Source organism: Ochotona curzoniae, unplaced genomic scaffold (genome assembly GCF_017591425.1).
Source record: "Ochotona curzoniae isolate NIBS_2020 unplaced genomic scaffold, NIBS_Ocur_1.0 scaffold_4506, whole genome shotgun sequence".
In the NCBI taxonomy this organism is placed as follows: domain Eukaryota; kingdom Metazoa; phylum Chordata; class Mammalia; order Lagomorpha; family Ochotonidae; genus Ochotona; species Ochotona curzoniae.
Genome location: NW_024467119.1, coordinates 43,120,573 through 43,142,531, shown reverse-complemented (window position 1 = coordinate 43,142,531; position 21,959 = coordinate 43,120,573). Strand labels below are relative to the sequence as shown.

At 36.3% G+C, this 21,959-nt stretch overlaps 1 protein-coding gene across 4 annotated transcripts in view; it reads left to right on the top strand.

The window, feature by feature from the left end:
* TBCK (TBC1 domain containing kinase) overlaps positions 1-21,959 on the top strand; it is a 173,593-nt gene that overhangs the window by 77,564 nt on the left and 74,070 nt on the right. For all 4 annotated transcript variants that reach the window (XM_040967204.1, XM_040967202.1, XM_040967201.1 and 1 more), the window contains 3 exons: positions 6,324-6,409; positions 12,864-12,900; positions 14,013-14,174. In XM_040967204.1, the coding sequence (XP_040823138.1) occupies positions 6,324-6,409; positions 12,864-12,900; positions 14,013-14,174 (285 nt within the window). The remainder of the gene's footprint in view (positions 1-6,323; positions 6,410-12,863; positions 12,901-14,012; positions 14,175-21,959) is intronic.

Here is a 21,959-nt window from a genome sequence, read left to right as displayed (position 1 = left end):
TGTATATATGTGTACATGTATACATATATATTTGTATATATGTATAATATATATGGCAATATATTATACAAAATATATTTTACATATAAAAGATGAATATTTGAATATATGCATATGTAATTTTTGTTTACTTATAAGCATTTAAAACACTTTTCTCTTACATATCAGTAGAAAAATTATATGTATTTAGGATGCCCTGTTTATTTCTTTATAAACTTAATCCTATTATCTTGTTACCTGTAGGCATTTTAAGAGGTAATAAATTTAATTACTTCCTGCCTCAATGAATACTTATTATATTTTGGCACAATCTAATTATTATCGACATCACTGCTGTTGAGTTAGCCAAGTGCCAATATGAATTTTAAAGAGATAATAAATGTAATTACTTCTGCCTAAATGAAGACTCATTATCATTTTAGGCACAGTCTTATTAGTACTGGCAGAACTGCTGTTGACTTAACCAAGTAGCAATTCATTTAGTATTAAACTGCCTAAATAATTCAGATTTGAATTTAGACATTAGCAAAGATTTTAAACTTAAACAGAAAGTAATGGAGATATTTGAAAGGGACATATTGTTTAGAATCAATCCAGTGATATTAGAGAACAAGTAAGTAGTTTGCAGGATAGACTGACCTGAGGACAGGCACATTGAAGGAAGAGTCAGCTTCCGGCCAGTGAAGAAAGAAGCACCCCAAATTAGCCACTGAAATTTTGGTACATCGTTAGACATACTCTTCTGTTTTATAAATCCAAGGTCTAGTCTCTCATAGAAGATTTACTTAGTATGAGTTAGAAAGGAAAGCTAGAAAAAAGATAAAGTATAAATCTGGGAAATAGAATTGAGTTAAAAATTTCCCAGTTTTCTCGTAACTGTGTCTCTAAGCCCTTTGAGGTAAACAATAACATCCTCTGCCAGATGGTATCTGTAGCATTTAATGTGGTGTCACAATACCTGCGGTGATTTTACTACTGAATCAGAGTGTTTTTAAGGATTGAAGAGCACTACTGCCCCATCTGCTGTGTCTGCAAATGCCAAGTGAGACTCCTCGGGGCCCATGACAACAGTCACAGTACACAGACTTTCAGGAAGTCTTTGAAGGTGAGGGAAGAAGGTGGACAAAGTCTGAAGTGTGACTGTCAAAAAAAATAAAGGGTTTTTGGAGTGAGTCCCTTTCTCTCCATATAATAATACTAACAAAAAGGTTATGCAGTTTCATGCTACAGGCTACCTAGAAAAAAAACCCAGCACATTGCATATGTTCAATTCAATGCAAATCTTGCTCATTGATTATTTTAATAAGAGGCTATTTGGGGACAGTAATGAACACATTGAGCATATTTTATTGCCCTTTTCACGAATGCCTTGTGAAATGTGGCAAAGGAGACTTTTCTTGAAACAGAAAATATTCTTAATAGAGATATTGCTTTTTTTGTCTGCTTTACTTTCTTTTTCCTTTCAATTAGAGAAAAAAGGAAATGGCTCATAAATGTAGCATGAAAGATCTTTTTCCTTTCTACTCTTTTGAGCCCCCTATCATATCTAGTTTAAAGGAAGTGCTTGTCCTTTAGTAAGTAGGCCAAATTTTCTGAAAACTTTGTCCTGGGAAATAATTTGAGTTTATCTGCATTCAAGTACCTCGCTACTTTTGAGTGCAGTCAGTGAAACATATCGCTAAATGATTTAGTTATTATTGCTTGATACGAGACCCAGGGCTGTCTGTCTATTCATCTTTACTTAACCTTAGCATCTGTATGATACACTAGCAGCCAGGTGTCAAATAACAAACAGTTACACAAGTGAGAATACCATTTCTAATTTTGGACAGAAAGTAATTTGCTTTATATCTATCATCTTCCATTCTTCTTGTCCTTATTCCAACTAACAGACTGAAAACAGAAACCTTAACAGAAAGGAAAATTTAAGAAGGTCCACAAGCAGGACTCTGAAATCAGATCTCTGCATTAGATCCCTGAGGTTTGTTTTGTTGTGTTGTATTTTGTAACAGCTACAAAAATAGGACAGTGTCTTGTGAAAGTACTATGCAGAGTTGATTGGGGATTGTCATTTTCAAGTATATAGTAAGAAAAGGTGTTTTAAAGGAAAGAAGATCTCTTATTAGCCTAAAAGGTAAAAGAACAATCGATTTTCTTTTTCAAGTACAAGGCTGTATTAAAATGTGGAAAATTGGGGTCAGCATTGTAATGCTTTGTTGCGCCACCATCTGTGACACCAGATCCATATCAGAGTACTGGTTCAAGGTTTGGCTTCTCTGCTTCTGATATAGCTCCCTGCTAATGTCCCCAAAAAGCAGCACAAAGATAGCCACATATTTGGTCCCCTTGGGCCTAGCCGCTGAATATAGAAGGACCAGATGGCATCTTAGGATTCTGGCTTTGACCTGGCTCAAAACTAGCTGCTCCAGAGATTTGGGGAGCTGAACCAACAGGTGGAAGATTTCTTTCTTTCTCTCTTTTAGGTCACTTTGACTTTCAAGCAAAAAGAATAAATCTTTAAAAATGAAATGAAAAGTGAAAAATTATATTTAGATATGACTACATTTTAACTTTGATGGGAAATTTTCATAAATATTCTTTTCAAAAGTATCTTTTACCTGTTGGTTATAGAATACTATCTGTGATTATTTTAACAAGATTCATATTGTCATCATATGGTGTAAATCACAATCACAATGCTTTGACAGAATTTAATACCTCTTTAAAAAAAGAATAAAAAATATTATCCATGGAATCCTTTCTGAATCTGATCAATGTCTGCTTGTAGCTATCCTTAAAATCTATCAGTTTTACTTATAAATGAAGAACATATGCATTTTGACATGTTTTATTTACTCTAGGAGACTTTTAGTTAATTTTTAAAAAATAACTTGGAATATGGCATGGTACCAGTTTCATTCATTCTATTGTGATAGAGTAATTTCTTTACCCAGAAGTAAAGAAATTTTCTTTAAAATAAAGTTATAAAAAGTAAAATTTTCTTAAATTTATAAAACGAAATTTACTTAAAAGTGAAAAAATGTCAGGTGTGCAATATGTACAGAAATTGTTTGATCATTTATGTCAGTCCGCTTCAGAAAGGTTTTGAGAGGATCTTTTAGATTTCTCAATTTTTTTATTATAATTTTGACAATCTTTACATAGTTAATTAGGTAAAAAGGTTGAAGGACTGTAGGAAAGTGGGTAAGACTATTATTTCCATATTGTTTCCTTCATGTTTAAAGGGGGGTATTAAGGCAGAAGGCCCACCCAATTTCCCACCCTCCCCAGGTCCCACATGTAGGGTATGCTCCAAGGTTCTTGGCACAAGTGGTTTTGATAGTTCACCAGTTATGAATCGCTGCCAATCTTGCCACTCCAAGCAGTATGAGGTCTTTGAAGAATCCACTGATTGACATAGTCCATCATAGAGTCTCTTTTTGCCCTGTATTTCACTGCCAACATATAGCTGAGATGGTTGATTGACCTGTTTTGTCTTCTCTCTTTTCTTGGTTAGGGTTCTGAGTCCAGCATACAATTCTGAATTTTTTAAAATTGAAAGAGATGGTCAGAACTGGCTTCCTTATTTCACAAATAAGAAAACCAAAGCTGACCAAAGGAGAAGGCATGGGCGAGAAATGTAACAACAACAACAGCAACGAATCTGCTATATTTTCCTGGTCTCAGGGGCTAGTGACTATTTCCTTTGGTGCTGCCACAATTTTGGTTATTTTTGCAAGGCTTCTCTGAGATTATTTTTTTACAGGACATTTTACTGATATGTTAGATGAATAACACCTGTGTCCCCTAGTCCCAAAGTTCTACTCTGAGGGCTTCTCAGCATTAAAACCATCTTATTGACTGCAGACCCCATCAGCCACCAACACGCTTTCAAAGTAGTTTGCTTTCAAGCATTTGCCAGCATGTGAAAGTTTATCCTAAGTAACTAAAACTTAAAGCTTTATAAATTATATTGACATAAGTAAAGTAGTATGAAATCTATAATATAAATGTGAATATTTGTGTGTTCTGCATATGTATGTGGAATTATAATACATATACAAATCCAGCCATCAATGTTTGGCAGAACACTAGCAAAATGTTTTCATGATCGACTGTTTCTTCAGTAGATCCTTAATTAGCTGTGAAATTCCACATAGTAATATTCTTATGTTCCAATAAGAATGATAAATAATAAACGAGAGCATAGCTGTGGAGAATGGCCTGAGGCATGAATTAACCAGTTTAAAATGAATTATGCTTGTAGAAGTTAATAGCTATGTATTTATATAAAAACACAGTTGAATGTGTGTTCTTGTTGATGTTATATACCCCTGGTTTCTGGGTAATTTGAGACTATTAACATACCAGCACTAATTGAAAAAAAGAACAAGTAGTTAAAAACTTTCCCTGGGGCCTTCGCGTATGTGTGGGTATTCAGTGTTTAATTTTTGAAGGTGATGTAAATTGTTCTTTTTTGTTCTTGTTCTGAAAGGAACAGGTGGAAGATAATGGATACATTGCAATAGAACAAACACCAAATAATGAAAAAAGTATAAAGTACAAAAAATTCTTTTTTAAAGATTTTATTTTTATTATTTTTTTATTGGAAAGGCAGATATACAGAGAGGAGAGATAGAGAGGAAGATCTTCCGTCTGATGATTCACTCCCCAAGTGAGCACAACGGGCCGATACTATGCCGATCCAAAGCCAGGAGCCTCTTCCGGGTCTCCCACGTGGGTGCAGGGTCCCAAAGCTTTGGGCCATCCTCAGCTGCTTTCCAGGCCACAGGCAGGGAGCTGGAAGGGAAGCAGGGCTGCCAGGATAGAACCGGCACCCATATGGGATCCTGGGCATGCAAGGCGAGGACCTTAACCACTTGCGCCACTGCGCCGGGCCCCCAAAAATTCTTTATCCAGCATAAATAAAAATTCATATAGGTCTGGACATATAATTTGTCATTATGTGTCCTATTACAGCAGGATCTCCTTTTCTTTATGATGTGATGCTCTGACTATCATTGCTTTATAAGAAAATTGCTATCAATGTAACCAGTACAAGTAAGATTAATTAAAAAAGGAAAGGTTATTTGCAACAATGAATTGTCTAGAATTCACTACTGTTTCTTGATTCAGTACAAACAAAAAGCTTGCAAAAAAGAAAAAGTATGCATATATTATTTTTCACTTCTAACTAAAGTGAAAAAGAGTTGAGATTAATAAGCAGAAATTATTACTGGGCTGATAATATTTCCATTTTAGAAAATTTTAAAACTTAAGCTTAATACAATACATACAAATTTTGTCTTGGTTTTTTGTTTTGTTTTAAATTTTTTATTCCTGTGTGTTTGGAGGCAGGGAGACTGAAAAGAGAATCGGTACCCACTTGTTGACTGGCGCGAGGCCCACGGTGGCGGAAGTGAGGCCAGGCTGAAGCAGGAGCTGCGGATTCAGTGCAGGTCTTCCGTCTGGGTGCGGAAGACCCAGATTTTGAGGAATGCTGTTGCTGCCAGGCACATTAGCAGGAAGCTGGATTTAGGAAAAGAGCCAGAGCTTGAACCAGGGCATTCCAGTATACACATGCCCGTAACCACTATCCCAAATGCTCACAATTCTATGTTTTTTAGGGAATAAAAGTTTTGTGGGTTTAATGAGTAAAAATTATTTGATCTTCAGTAGATTATTAGCACCATTTTGTTTAGATTCATACATAATGAATAAATTGGCAAAAGTAATAGCTTGCTAAAATAATGGGGAAAAAATTTCAACTGAATTCTGTGGATGAGAACAAGATTAGAATCAATGGAAGACATTTTTAATTGCCTGTTATGCCTTCTGATTGGCATAATGTTAATTATTCTAATTATTCCAGATGTGGTTCCTTAGATGAAAATAAATTAGAACTAGAAGAGATGCCTATATCCATATATGTGAACAAATTTGAGGCAAAATTATTGTAATTGTGAATACTTACAAATATTTTTCCTGATTTAAGAACCTATTGCATTTTTGGAGCGTTCAATGAATGTGAGAAAGATTTAAAATTTTATTAGAGAAACCGTGTTTGTATTGCTTAATAGGAAAGCATCGTTTATAATTTGTGACTTACAAAATAAACTAATGGCTCTAAAGGCAGAAAATGATTTGTGGCAATTTTTTATATATTTAGTCATTACCGGTGATTAGTAACATAGATAATTGTTCATTAAAATATCTTCATGCAAAAATTAAATCTCTTTCAGAGTATAAATCAAATATAAATATATTTGAATGTAATGACTTCATAAAAATAATGTTTATCTTAAACCTTGTTTTCATTTCAGAATATCTGACTGTGTTCTCTCAGATGATTGCATTCCACGACCCAGAGCTGAGTAATCATCTCAATGAGATTGGCTTTATTCCTGATGTGAGTACTTGCTACGTTAATAGAACAGGAGATGAAAAATAAAGCAGAAAATTGGCCCTAAAGAAAAGAGTGTATTTTTAAACAAATTTTTTTGTCCATATGCATCTGTCTAAACAAATGATAGAAAATGTTTAAATGCTATTTGACAGGCATAGATACAAGAAGAGGAAAATGTGTGTATGTAAGACAGAGATTTTTCTGTCTGCTGATTCACTCCCCAATTGCCTATAAAAGAAACCTTGTAAAAATTTAAGTAGTGTTCATAATATCATACTAAGTGTTCAGTTTTGTATATCCCAGCATGCCTCACATCATAAATGTGATTTATAATATAATACAATACTACATTAAACTGTAGGGGTAAAGGTGAAGAATTTGCTAAGGAATTTACTATGAAATTGATTATAATGTAAAATTCTTTTTAGAAACAATCCTGTCACTGTAGAGAAACCTAATAGAGAAAACGTGAAGAGAAAAAAAATACCCCATCTGCAGCCAATTTCTTTTAGTTTTAAGACTTATTTGATAGACAAAGTGATAGAGAGACATAAAAAAAGAAATCTTTCATATCCTAATTCAGTCAGCATGGCCAGGACAAACCCAAAGCCAGGAGTAGGAAATTCCATCCTGGTCTGCCACGAGGTAGCCAGGGCCCACCCAAGTACCTGGGCCAACTCTTCCTGTCTTCCCTGGTAAATTAACAAGAAAGTGGACTGGAAATAGAACAGCCATGACTGGAACTGTCATTCCCATATGGAATACCAATGTTGCAATCTATGGCTTAACAGGATATGCTGCAACACAGTAGGCCTTTTCTTGTCACAGTAAGTCTGCAGATGAGTTATTTAACACAGAAAGGTAAACATTTTATGGAAAATTTATCATTTTTAATGTTTTATTAGAACATTTCTCAAATCTACATAATATGAAATTAAAAATTCAATTTTATAGACAGATTGTGTATTAGATGCGAAGATTATAAAACAATGAGGAATAGTGGTTGTGAATTGCAAAGGTTTCTTTTTAGCTATTAACGATGACATTTTAGCTACAGTTAATCAGTTTCTATATGCAGCATCCTTTTGTGCCCTTGCAGAATTTTGTGCAACTATTCTATCTTTAAAATAACTGTTGCAGTAACTTTCTATGCCTCTAACAGCAATGCAGGCTAGGATCCATCAAGGGCAAGACTGAGTACTTTGATAATGAGATCCCAAATTCAGTTTCTGGCCCAGGAATTAATCCTATCAAAGTAAGCCCTCATTAATCTTCCCTCATTGAAATGCAGACTTCCATTACAGGAGAGATTGTGTTTTCTGGCTCCTTCCCATTTGCTGTGGGTCACAGAATTCTGAATATTGAAGTACTGCTAAAGCTTGAATAGTTAGGAATACTGTGCACTGATGTGATGCTTAGATTATATATATCATGGTAGTTATATGATTTACATATAAATAGGGTAAGTAATCTGTATTTGGCAAAACTGGAACCAGAGTGATTTTTATCATTTTTGTATTGGTGTGTGTCTCTACTTCTGAAAATACACTAGGACTTTTAAATGAGAGCATAAAGTAATGCATCCTCATTCTTAAGGATCAATTTTTCTGAAAAGCTATGAATAGCATTCATCTTGAAAATTCTGAGAGGTTGTCAGGTGGCCATTAAGAGAGATGATAAAGGCTTATCTCAGTACTGTTTGTCTTGTGTACCACTGTCATGGCTAGAAATAAAACTAACAAATTCAGATATGCTGGGAAAAAAACTGTCATTTAACTGATTTGAAAGGACTCTGGCAATAGAACTAATTTTCTCCTTCATAATACATTTATCACTACTATTTTCTAAATGTAAATTAGCTAAGTTTTTACCAAGGTAAAATTTGAAAGAATTGCCTGGAAATAGTCATTCATTTCTGATTTTCATGATGATACTATGTTAAATATGTTTCAATACTGAAGAGGAGACAATTAGTTAACTTTTGTCAAGATCCAGTTACAAAATAATACAGGAAAAGCCACTTCATTTTGACTAATGGTCCAGCGGCCCTGTGGTATTCCATCTGGGATGTGACCTCTGGTGGCTACTCTGTTTTCCCCAACATTAGCCCTCACCCCATTCTGCTGTTCTGAGATACAGTAAGGCTCTTCAAACAAAAGGCTTTTAAAGTCTCCCCACTTACCGACCCAGCATTTCACCACATGTATTTGTTCTCCTCCAGTCTGAGCTGAGAATGCTATGTACATGGCTCACTGTGAAGCGCAGCAATTTAAGTTTTCTCCAATCAAAATAAGAAACAAACCAAATTGACTTCACTTCTTTTAACTTTTTAAGGATTTACAGCAGTTAGTCATTCGTTGCATCTATATGTAAAGGTTTGAAAAGTCATTTTCTTCATAAAATATACAAGCAACTGGGCCCAGAGCAATAGCCCAGTGGCTAAAGTCCTCACCTTGCACATGCCAGGATCCCATATGGGTGCCAGTTCGTGTCCCTGAGGCCCCACTTCCCATCCAGCTCCCCGCTTGTGGCCTGGGAAAGCAGTTGAGTATGGCCCAAAGACTTGGGACCCTGCACCCGCGTGGGGGACCTGGAAAAAGCTTCTGGTTCTGGGTTCAGATTATCACAGCTCTGGCTGAGATGCCATTGGGGAGTGAACCAGCAGATGGAAGATCTTCCTCTTTGTCTCTTCTGCTCTCTGTGTATGACTTTACAATTAAAAAATAAATATGTAAATTTTAAAATAAATAAATAAAATATGCAAGCCACCAATTTTTCCACCAAGTGAAAGAATAAGCTGGGATTATTTTTAAAATTAGTACAAAGTGGCATTTTGGAACTTTGTTACTGGCAGCTTCACTGACACAATGGCAAAAAGTGTAGGACTGGGCCTGGTTTTGTTTTGGTTTTCTTTTCCATATCCAGTGCTCATGGATTAAGTTCTAAAAGTGTTTCAGTAGTAAAGCAGTGGTTTATTTGGACCCCACCAATGGATATGCTCCTTGGGTTGGATGCTGGAGCATAAGGCACAGTTTGCTGGACCAGGTGGAATACCTAATAGTCATCAAGACCAAAATTATTCATATCCTTAGTATTCCATTTACTGGAAATGTATTTAGTGCTGCAAGATGCCTCCAGTTTCACCAGTGCCTTTCACAAATCGGGATCTTATATTAGTGTTCCTTATTGCAACAAATACCTAAAAGGAGCTGCTTATGAAGGGAATTTTATTTTTACTCTGGTTTAACAGGTTACCAGAGAGGTGGCCAATGTCTTATAACAGTGGTATATGGCGGAGATGTGCAGAAGCAAAGATTACATGTCAAACCATGAAGCTGAAAGAGACATGCAGTGCTAACTCGGTCTACCTCTGTGTGCCCTCAGCTCATACCACTATGATTATATCATCGTGGCTGTGCTCCAGCAATTTAATCATATCTTTTCCCATGGCCCCTACTTCAGACACTGTAATTAGCTTATGTTCCATCCTGTGTCCATTATCATAAGACTCCTTGGATCAATAACTCATGGCCCTTTGGGGGACACCCAAACTATTACTCAAGCCATAATAGGTCTCTGTGATAAAGCTTGTTTACCTTTCATTCAGGGCCAAGATGTTGGAAACCAGAGGCTATTATCCCATCAGGAATGATTTAATAATTTATTACTTTAAAAACCATGTGCACAAGTTAAGAGCTAATATGTTTTCTCATTTAATAACTCTTTGCTTACACCTTTTACCACCCCAGACTGTTTCTAACCTAATATATCCTTACTCTGAGAGACAGGTGAAAGGAAATATGGCGTGATGCATCGGTACTCTGACTTTCTGGGTCTCAGTTTTTAAAACTTATTGAGGAAATCCAAGAATTTTTGTTTATGTCTGTTCTATGATAGTACTTCAAAAAGTTCATCCTGAAAGTCACTAAGTGTTAGGAAGTTTTCAGGTTCAAGTTCACAGTTTTCTAAAAATTTAATCTTCATCTGACAGCTCAGTTTTTTTCTTCAACCAGCAAGCTCATTTGACTCATTTTTGACCAAGATTGGCCCATGGGGCAAGTCTCAAACGTAGTTGTTTTTATCATCCTTTCAAATATCCATGGCATTCCGTGAAGGCAGAGATCTAAGTTGCTGTGCAGCACAGGTGCCTGCCCACCGGCCCTTGCTGACAGCAGCCTGTGCTGTAAGACAAAGCACGAGTACTCGCCACTGATGTTACTTCACAGCCATGTGGACATATGTAGTAAAACTGATATGTTTTCCTTCACAAATGTATGGTTATAGTTCTGTAATGTCACTGCCTTGATTTGTGCGTCTGTCCCAGCAATGTAATTCATCAGTGCAATTCCTTCACAATTAGCATAACTGTCAACAAAGTAAAAGCAGCAAAAGATGTTTTTGCATTGTTAGTAACTGTGAAATCTTCATCATTTGGAAATTATTTCTAAAATAACCTGCTAACAGGGGAAATAAATAATAAAATGAGGACCTTTAGATTTCTATCTACTTTATTAACATATATAATTAATGTATTTTCCACCAATATGAGTTCATAGTTTCCAACTTCTCTTTATCTAAAATGTATAGTATTTATATAAATATGAATGAAACAAAATAGTGTTATTTATAAGTACTCTGTATCACATTGCCAAAGCTACCAGTTGGGAATTTTAAATACAGTAAGTTCACATTTTTCATGATAAAGTCTTTAAAGTCATTACATGTAACATTCCCAGCTGGCAGCTTTGGCAATGTATCTAGAGTTCTTCATTTTATTACTTATTTCCCTTGTTATAGGTTATTTTAGAAATAATTTCCAAATCATGTATATTTCACAGTTAACAAACATTGTTATAGAAGGTGAATTTTAAAAGTGAATGAAAAGCAACTATTTTTGTAATAGTAAAATCTATGCATACAGATAGATACCTGGAGAGAAAGTGTATTTGTTTGTAAATTCAAAAATTCATTTGATAAAACTGTTTAAAAATACCCATATTGTTACAAGAAGCATTTTCTTTTAAATGATTTAATTTTATACATTTTCAAGTTGCTAAGCCCCAATTTTCTGATTTCAGGATCAAGATGAACCCCCCTACTCTTATTTTTTCCTATTTGTAGTTGAGACAAGCCTCATGAAATGCTAATGTTGCTGTTCATGCTTGCTGTTGCTAGGGGGCAGTATTTACCTAGCTGACAGGCAGTTTAGCTCTGTGACAAATCAAGTGTACATAACCTTGTGATCTGGGGAAAATACTGGAAGCGTGTATGATTTCTTCTAGTTGGGTTTCAGTTTACAAGTTTAAACCTGCAAGTAGCTAATAATCCCTCTAACTTAGCAAGACTAACAGCTATAAATGTTTTTATATGTGCCTTCTTTAGTAAAATTACTTTGTATCCAATATTATTCTATTTTGATCTTTCATCTGTAACTAACACAGTTGTAAAGCTGAACCAATATAGTGAGAATTTTCAAATATAAATTAAGAATTTAAAAAGGAAAGATAAAGAACAAAGGACAAACAATATAGCTTTACACATTATCTAGTTATTTTCCTGAACTTTAATTTGTAATTGGTGACTGGTGTTGGTGAGCCCATAGAATTTTAATGTATTATATTAATTATATGCTCTTGAACATGAATTTTTAAAAACATTGTTAGAATAATCTTTGTTTCACCTTTATTATTATTATTCATTCATTCATTTATTCAGTCAAGATCTACACAGCCCGTCTTTGCACTGATTAATCCCCGGATACCCACAGAGCTAAGGCCTGCACCAGCCAGGAAACCTGGGGTCTCTGGTTTTAGCTAGTTCTCCATATGGAGGGACTCAAGTCATGGAGCCATGGCCTGCTGGCTGTCGCGTCTACACCGACAGGAAGTTGGGTTTTTGAGCTGGAGCTGAGCATCTCACTGGGGTACTCTAATATGGGACAGGGTGTAGTAACTGGCCAAACACGTGCCTTGTTTCGCTTGCTTGTAGTAATTGGAGTCAGAGAGAGAGAGTGAGATCTTCCACCTCTTGGTCCACTGCGGCTACCTGAGCTGGGCCAGACGAGAGATGGGCACCAGAAGCCTCTCCTAGGTCCCCACACAGGGCAGGAGCCTAGGCACTGGAGAATTTGGCTGCTGCTTCCCCAGGAGCATCAGCAGGGGCTAGATGGGAAACGCAGCGTGAATCAGCATCCTAGTATTTAATTCAGCTTCCCCATGGTTTTCACTGTGTCCTTTGATGAAGAGAAGATACTTGGTGAGTGAGTCTGTGAGAAGCATGATCCACTTTTCCGTATAGATAAATATTACATTGTCCAGTGGTGTGAGAACTGCTGTAACCTACATTCTCTTAATGAATAGAAGTTTGGAACAGAACTTAACTTCCATACTATTGGTAAGCATTGGCTATCTCTTACTCTTTTTATTCATCCTTGAACCCTTTCTTTTTCTACCCCTAGCTCTATGCCATCCCTTGGTTTCTGACCATGTTTACACGTAAGTATCCTTTTCCTTTGTCTTTTGCTGTTTCATTGGCCAAAGGATAGTTCCATTCTTTCCTAATATTTTATAATCATAATAACCTGAATATCTGATATCTTTATGTAATTTTGACATAAAAGAATTGTATAAGAAATAATTCCAAATGTCTGAATACCAAAAAGAGAATTGTGTAGGATGAAAGCCGGTTTTACATGTCATGAGTCTTTCACATGTTATGGCCCATTTTAGAAATGAAATAAATAGCGACTATAATACTTAGTTTTTGAAGACAGCTTTTACAAGCGAGGTTTAACTTTTAGATAATCTCTAATAACTAAGTTTTTTTCCCCTGAACTTTTATTTCTGTGGAAACGAAATAGATTACATACAAATGTAATGCTTCAATTAGTTATAGTACTATTACATAGACATCTTTATTTAATATGGCAGATGATAAATTCAGTAATATTTTAAGATTTATTAATTTTTATTGGAAAAGCAGATTTATAGAGATAGAAAGATCTTAGATTCATTGGTTCACTCCCCATGTGGCTAAAATGGCTGGAGCTAAGCTGATCTGAAGCCAGGAGCCAGGAGCCAGGAGCTTCTACTGGGCCTCCCATGTGGGTGCAGGGTCCCAAGGCTTTGGGTCATCCTTGACAGCTTTCCCAGACCACAAACAGGGAGCTGGAAAGAAAATAAAGCAGCTGGAACATGAACCAGCGGCCATAAGGGATCCCAGCCATGCAAGGTGAGGACTTTAGCCGCTAGAATATCTCAGGCCCAAATTCAGTAATATTTAAAGCTCATCTGTATTGATTGACAAGGTTAGACATCTGTACCATTATATAAGGAAAAGAAAATTGTAAAAAAAAATTCTTTGTGAAAGTTTATAAATCAGTTGTTTAGAGTCTGTAATATAAATATAACTTTAAGATGCCTTTATATAACCTTAAGCTGTAAATTTACAAAGCAAATATCTTGTTAAAATAGTATATTAATATTTGGTCTGAAATAATGCTTCTGACCACAATGAAATAATCATACATGGACATCTTGTAAATAGGTTGTTTTTAATTTTTGTTATTTTACTTTTTTAGCCTACATGTATTTTTGTTATTTTACAGATGTGTTTCCACTGCACAAAATTTTTCACCTGTGGGATACCTTGCTACTTGGGAATTCCTCTTTCCCATTCTGTATCGGAGTGGCCATTCTTCAGCAGCTGCGGGACCGGCTTCTGGCCAATGGCTTTAACGAATGCATTCTTCTCTTCTCGGACTTACCAGGTACAGATATATCACTAAAATGGAATATGACTGTTAAATAATGAGATTTTCTTAATACTTCTGCAAAAATAATTATTCAGGCCTTCGGAGCCTCTAGTGCTTGGGGCTGGTGGTTCCTTGTGTCCCTTCTGCTGAACCAGCAGCACAGACACAAATCTGGGCCATGCTAGCATACTGTGGTCTACTTCCATCTCGGGAATGCCAGCCCAAGGGTAAAGGCCGAGGCACAGTGACATAGTTGCCCTCCTGCTTAGGACAGGGCTGATTCTCTTCAGCGTCGGGGAGTACATAAAGGGCACTTGGGAAGGTGTTTGAGAATGTGTTTATACAAAGATAGACGTCACTTGGAACTCTGCTCGCTCCTAGCCACAGCTGCTGGCTGGCTGTTGGACAGTTTGAGAAAAGGAAGCACTATCCTCACCAAGACGACACATGAAGCTCCCAAGAAATTTTGTCACGCAGTACAGGACAAGGAGTTAGGCTGTATAACGGTCTTCACGAGAAAGGAATTTGAAAACTTAGGAGTTGAAAGGTTAAATGTAGAAATATGGAGAGCAACTACAATCTAAGCTTGATGCTGTGGTTAAAAAGATGAAAAAGTTAACTGAAATGCAAATCTTAGCTGGATATTCCTAAATCTGTAGCAATGTCTGTACAATTTTATAGGAACTTTCAGATGGAAAAATCCTACTTTCCCTACAGTATTTCATTGGTTCCATCTCTTCTCTTAATTCTGTTGCTGTTCTCTATATTTTTATATAGGAACAAGTTACTGCTCACAATAGACACACTCAATGTTACCCAAGAAATAAATTTCCCTGAACACAAAACAAAGAAATAAAGCAAAATATCTTAAAATTACATATATAATATTATATTATAAATGTATTTATAACAATTGTATATTTTATTTATAAGATATAAATATTACATATATCTATATTTATGTTTTAAAAATATGTATTTGAATACATTAAACACTTTCTAGAAAAATAAGCCTACTGGGTAATCTGATTTTTATTTTTATTTTTATAGCATAGTCTGTATTTGAGATCCTACCATTCCTGTGTTCAAAATCTTTACTCCTTTTGCGACAATAAAAACAAAAATGCTTTGGATTTACTTAAAACATTTCCTTTCCCCCAGTTAAAAGTATCACTCTTAGCTTTCTAACTTATCAAATATTAATTAAATTAGATTATTTTTGGATAAATAAGAATAATCTTATTATTTTGTATTTGAGACAATCACCTTAGCTTTTTTGGTTTTGAACAAAGTAGCCAGTTTTAGAAACCAGAAATACTCTCAGTACCCTATGGGTGTTTTCCTGTGATTTCCAGCTTACCAAAGTAAACAAAGAATGAGTTACTAGTATTATTTGAATTTTCCTGGTCATTTCTAAAAATATACATTTCAACATATATATGTGTATGTATGTATCTGTAATACATACACAAACACATGTATATATATATGTGTGTATGGCATGTGGATTATGCATTTTCAAATCGAACAAATTGAATGCCTTTCCAGTTTTATACATAATGTTCTTACTAAACACTGGTGGCAAATCCTGTTTTCATTTTTATAGGCAGATTAGTGGCATGGGAAATCAGTCAAGGATTGCCCAAAGCCTTGGGACATTGCACCCATGTGGGAGACCTGGAAGAGGTTCCTGGCTCCTAGCTTGAGATTGGCTCAGCTCCTGCCATTATGACCACTTGGGGAGTGAATCATTAGACAAAAGATCTTCCTCTCTGTCTCTCCTCCTTTCTGTATGTCTGACTTTCCAATAAAAATAAATAAATCTTTTTTTTAAAAAAATGTCATTTTTCCAATGAATTTAAAATATGTTCAAATACTCTAATTGTTAATCTATATTACTTTATTCAGAATAGAACCCAACATGCATATATATACTTTTTAATTAGCATAAGTGTATATTTAGTATTAATATTTTTGTAGATGTCCATTATGTAGGGTGGCAGGACAGAATGGGTTAAGATCATGAGCAATAGAACCAGACCACCTGAGTTCAGATCCTAGCTCAATCACAGCTTTGTATCTGTTTTGCTTTTTGAAATAATTGTTTATTTGAATGTCAGAGTGACAGGGAGAAACTCAGATCTTCCATCTACTAGTACGTTTCCCCAGTGGCTACGAGTGTCTGGGATTGGGCCAGATTGAAGCCAAGACCACATGTACAGCAGGGTCCTGGGGCACATAATCAGGGCGCTGTGTTGGAAGCAGAACATCTGGGATTTGGCACTCCAGTAGGAGATGCCAGCATTGCAATGGGCAGACACCTTCATTGGTTGATAGTCGCTCTCTTCCTCCCCTTTTGATAAATTAATATAACATGCTAAACAACTAAATACTCATTTGAACATGAAAGAGAACATTTTAGTTACTTCAGAAAAAAATGTACAGTATACCGAGGGACTTAAGTACATGAAAAGTTTCAACATTTATTTACAGGAAGAAATGAACACTGAAGTGGAAATCTTTCTCATATTTCTTTTATTATAAAATCTTAAGAAAAGTATAACTGGAATTTTTAAGATATTTGATTAAGGAATATAAAAATGGAAAATATTGGTAGCATCTCCCTTTACTCACGTGTTCCTCGAAAGCACCATGGTAATACGTTAGGTGATTAGGTGAACGTACTTATCCATACTGACTAAAGTAAATGCAATCTTTTTCATTTTTTAATATGGCAGAGGTTATCTTACTAGTGGATCATATCTTTTGACCAACACAGTTTTGTAGGTTTTCTATACTCTAGAATAAGATTATACCAATTTTTTTCAAATACCATGAAAATAAGTTGAAACTAAAATAAAATTAGTCCTGCTATAAAAAAAACTGAGGTAGAACAAATGATAAGATACAAATCCTTTAAAGCCATAACTCAGAAGTTTTTAACTTATGCCTAAAATGGAATCAAACACTTGATAAAGGTAAGAGAAAGAAGAAGAAATCTTAATTAGTAACATGTTTGTTTTGTTTTGTTTTGTTTTATTAATCATGTTGCATTATGTGACACAGATTCATAAGCTCTGGGATTCCCCCAGCCCCTCCTTGTGCCCTCCCCCCTTAGTGGATTCCTCCACCTAGTTGCAGTATTACAGATCAAATTAAGTCAAGATTCTTTCGTTGCAATCATATACCAAGCATACAGTCCAGCATCTTATTGTCTAGATAAATTCAACAGTTTCTTGGGGAAACCTTCTCTGGTCTGAAGGTAGAGCTGGCAGAATCTCCTCCTGATCAGTTAGAAGCCCCAGCACAACATCAACAACAATTTACAACATTATAGAATTGTTTGACATAGTATTGAGTAACCAATATGTTATAACAGTGCAATTTCTTAACCACCTCCTGTGCTTACTTCATTGACCCTTCAATTTGTTTGTACTCAGCACCGGCTGCTGTACACCTTAAAGTGGCTATAGAGTACTATTCAGCTGTCTTGTGTCTGTTTTCATTTTAGTATTTAGCTGTTTATTGTGTTGATGCATAATTTTGCTGAACTTGCTAGATTTTAGGATAGTCTTAAACTGGCTTATAAATCTAACCAGGCCTTTGTCGACAGTTGAGGTGCAGAACAGTTTTAGGAGGAGTGTGCAGAGAAATCTTCCATACCCTAGTGAGGAGTAACTAATATTTGTGTCATATCTAGTAAGGTATATGTGGATCCACGCTGATTGTTTCCTGTTTGGTTCTAAGCTTTCCTTGTATTTCTCTGACTATTCTATTCTATTTTTTTGTGGGGAGAGGGTGCCTCCGGGGTGATCCTGATGGTCATTGCAAGAGAGGGTGGGGATCCAAAGCTGGAACTAAGTAAGGACCAGAAGAAGCTTCTCTCCCTAGTCCCGAAGGAAGTTTGCTGTTCTTCTGTTTCTGCAGATCTCTCAGGGCTCCTGGCTGTTGTTCCGATGACCTTGGGTCCTGTGAGGAAGGATGTGGGCCTCTTCCATCCCATGTGGTAGATCCAAACGGGGCTGGGTGACCTCGGAGTTCTCGGCCTCCGAAGGCATTCCAATTCCCCGTGTTCTCCTTGTCTGTTGGGAGGTAGTCCTTGGTGCTCATACTGATAGTCCTTGGTGAGAATCCGAGTCGTCAGGGTTAGGATACAAGCCTCTATAACATGTCATAGGTTTTTAAGATACTTTTGGTAATCCCAAGAGTGACAAGAGCGATTTTTTTTCCTAAGATTTATTTACATGAAAGTTAGTTACAGGGAGAGGAAAAGACAAAGAGAAATGTTCCACCTGTTGGTTAATTCTTTAGATCTCAATAGCCAGACATGGGCTGGGCCAGAGCCTGGAGCCATGGGCTTCTTCTGGATTTCCCTTGTTGCAGGACCCCCAGTCTTTGGGCCAAATTCTGACAGGATATTATCAGGAAGGTCCATCAGAGGTGGAGCAAGCAGGTCTCAAACAAGTGCCCATATGGGATGCTGTGGTCCAGACCGCAGCTTTGTGTGCTACAACACAGTGCTGCCTGAGGACATACCCTTGATTGTTAGTTCTTGTGGATAACTTACATATTTTTATAAAAATCAAAGCTCAACCTGTTTGTACATTTGTATCACAGGACAAAATTGATTCCCTGGCTTGGCCATATATTTGAAATGTGAATCTTTAAATTGATAGTTTCCAAAATTTGCTTTATAAGCATACTCTTGAGAAATATGTTTCTCACATTATAACTTGAGTTCTCAAACAAAATCAGGATGTCCCACCAAATATGAATGTCCACTAAAGAGGTCATTTTAATATAAATGTCTTTAAAATAGCTGTGGTTTATTTAAAAGTAAAATTTTATTAGATGCTCTGTGTTTTTATGTACTAAGCCTGGAAACCATAACTATTGAGTGTTAAAATATTTGCAAAAAAGAAAAATTTGAAATATATAACAATTCAGTTATAGAGTATACTTCAGTGGAAATTTAGTCCCATAATGGCAAATAATACTCATTTACTAGCAGAAGACTTTTAATTTCCCTGTATTGACATAAAAATTAGCATATTTTGCTTCATCCATGTGGATGTAATGTGTTCCTAACACCATGACCAAATCTTTTTTAGTCTCCTAATTTAGGGAATTACCAACATTTAAATTCTGACTGTTTCTGTGAGATATTCTGAGTACATGGCCTCTGTTCATCAGAAAATGCAAAATTGGCAGGAACCACAAAATGATTTAGTCTTAATAACAACATTGGACTTCATCTTAAATGTTTTATTCTGTGTAAGTGATGGTGAGCAGTTGTATATGTAAAAAATAAAGTAAATTTTCAGTCATCAGAAATCTGTCAGTTGTATTCAAATACTGTAGTTCAGGAACAGTGTAACAGCATAAAGAAAAACAAGGAGGGGAAAATAGATAAGTTAGGTAACCAGTTATGGACTAATTACTGTTCATTATTTATTATTTAGTTCTCTTCCACTATAACTGCCTGCTTGGAATAAACTCCACAGTATTCATTCAAAGTAACTCAGAATTAAATAAATACAATGAAAAAAATCTCTTATTGCTTCATGGCATGATTTTACCTTAATAAACTTCAGCATTTTGCAGTGTGTACTTAAAGGACCTCCTTCAGATTTTCTTTACAAATGGCACAAGTTTCTCTATTTGCTTAAAAATTTCATACATTGATAAGCATAACCATTTAGTAGATGTTACTCTGTTTTACCCATTATGACGCTAGTAATTTTATCCTTTCTACTGACTGAATGATAAATATTGCTTACACCTTGTTAAGCACTCATTTGCTTGGAGACTTCTATTTAAGTAGTTATAAGGTAATTTTTTTGTTGCACTGTCATGTGTTCAAAAAGGCTTCTGTACTTACTGAAAATTCAGAATTTTATGTTTGGCATAAATACATTTCTGACTTAGCATCTTAGTGCATTGACTGTAGGTATTATTAAAGCACTAGGAGCTGGCTGTTAATGCATCAAATTAAGCCACCCATTGCTGTGCCAGCATCCTGTATGGGCAGCAGTTCCTGAATGCTCCACTTCCAATGCAGCTCCCTGCTAATATCCTAGGAAAGTAGAATATGCAGAATACAACCCAAGTAAGTGGGCCCCTTTATCCTCATAGGACACCCAGCCATTTGGGGAATGAACCAATGGAAGAAGTCCTCCCTCTGTCTGCCGGGGTCTGTCACTCTCTAACTCTGCCTTTCCAATAAACAAACTTAGAAAAGAACCATTAGAGAGGGGTGGTGATTAGGACACCCACTTGCCAGAGGACCTGGCTTGATTCCTGGCCCCAGCTTCATGCTGATACAGACTCGGCAGTGTAATGATGGCTTAAATGATTTGGTTCCTGTCGCTTTTGTGGATGGTCTGGACTGTGTTCCTGGCTCTCCCTTTCAGCTAGGTCCTGGGTGTTGTAGTATTCAGGGGATGAAGCAGTAGATAAGTGGGCCCTCTCTACATCCTTGTTTCTCAAATAAAAAAATTGCTTAACTCCCACGTTGCACCTCATTCCGAAACTGAATGTTAACTACAAATATCAAATAATTAAGCTTGGAGGGGAAAAGCTTAAAAGGGAATAAGTTTGAGATTGTTGAGTAATGAACATTTTAACTGCTAAAAATTCACATAAATAGTAGTACTTTTGAAAGATTTGTTTATTTTTATTGGAAAGGCAGATTTACAGGGAGGAGGAGATAAGAGAAAAAGACCTTCCATCCACTGGTTCACTTCTTAAGTGGCTGCAATGGCAGGATATAAGTTCATCCATCCAAAGTCAGGCACTTCCTCTGGGTCTCCCATGCAGGTGCAGGGTCCCAAGTGTTTGGACCATCCTGTACTGCTCTTTGCAGGGAGCTGGAAGAGAAGTCGAGCAGCCAGGACATAAATTGGCATCCATGGGATCCTGTTGCAGGCAAGACTAGGATTTAGCCACTAGGTTATCGTGCCAGGTCCAATAACAGTTACTACACAGCCAGCTATACAGCGCTTGCAAGTGTAAGAATCGTGTGTGCACTTAAACGTGTTTGCGTATGTTTAGGTTAAATTAATTTTATGTGAACTCAGATAAATAGGATTAAGAATTTGGTGACGTCTTTTGAGTTATTTTGAGCTTTATCACAATCTAATAAAGAGGTTGAAAGGATTGGCTTGATGTCTTAAAACATAAGGCTTTTGTCTTTGAAACAAACAGTAGTGTCAGAGTCATAGTAACATGGTGAAGTTTTAGTTGTAGCAGATTTTCACATGACTGTGAAGCAGCAGAGACACACTCACCAGATGTGTAAGCACCACAAGAGAAAGCAGCACTGGGGTGGCTCAACACCAGCCCCAGGTGGATGGACATCTGGCCGCTGGGGGAAGTGTACGTGTCAGTGTGCCTTTGTCGGCTCAGCACACTCGTAACCGACACTGAGGGCCTCACCACTGTCTGCCCCTTCCTGTTGCTTTGATGTGGAAAGGAGTATATATTGTTTTTTACAAGGTAGGAATCAGTGAGGCAGTATTTATAACTACAGATCCAATAACAAGCTACACACAGCACTTTATGCTCTATATACTGACCACCATAAAAATTAGAAAACACGGCATATTTGTCTGGGGGGGAGGGGGGTTTGTGTTATTTCACTTACCATCATGATCAAGTGATGTATATACATGATGGTATATTACCCATAAAAAGAAAAATGAAATCCTAATATTTGCAACAAGAAGGGGTGAAGTATTTTTTGACTGATAAAGATTTCTGCTGATTTTCTGAACAAAAATTATAGATGGGTCAGCATTA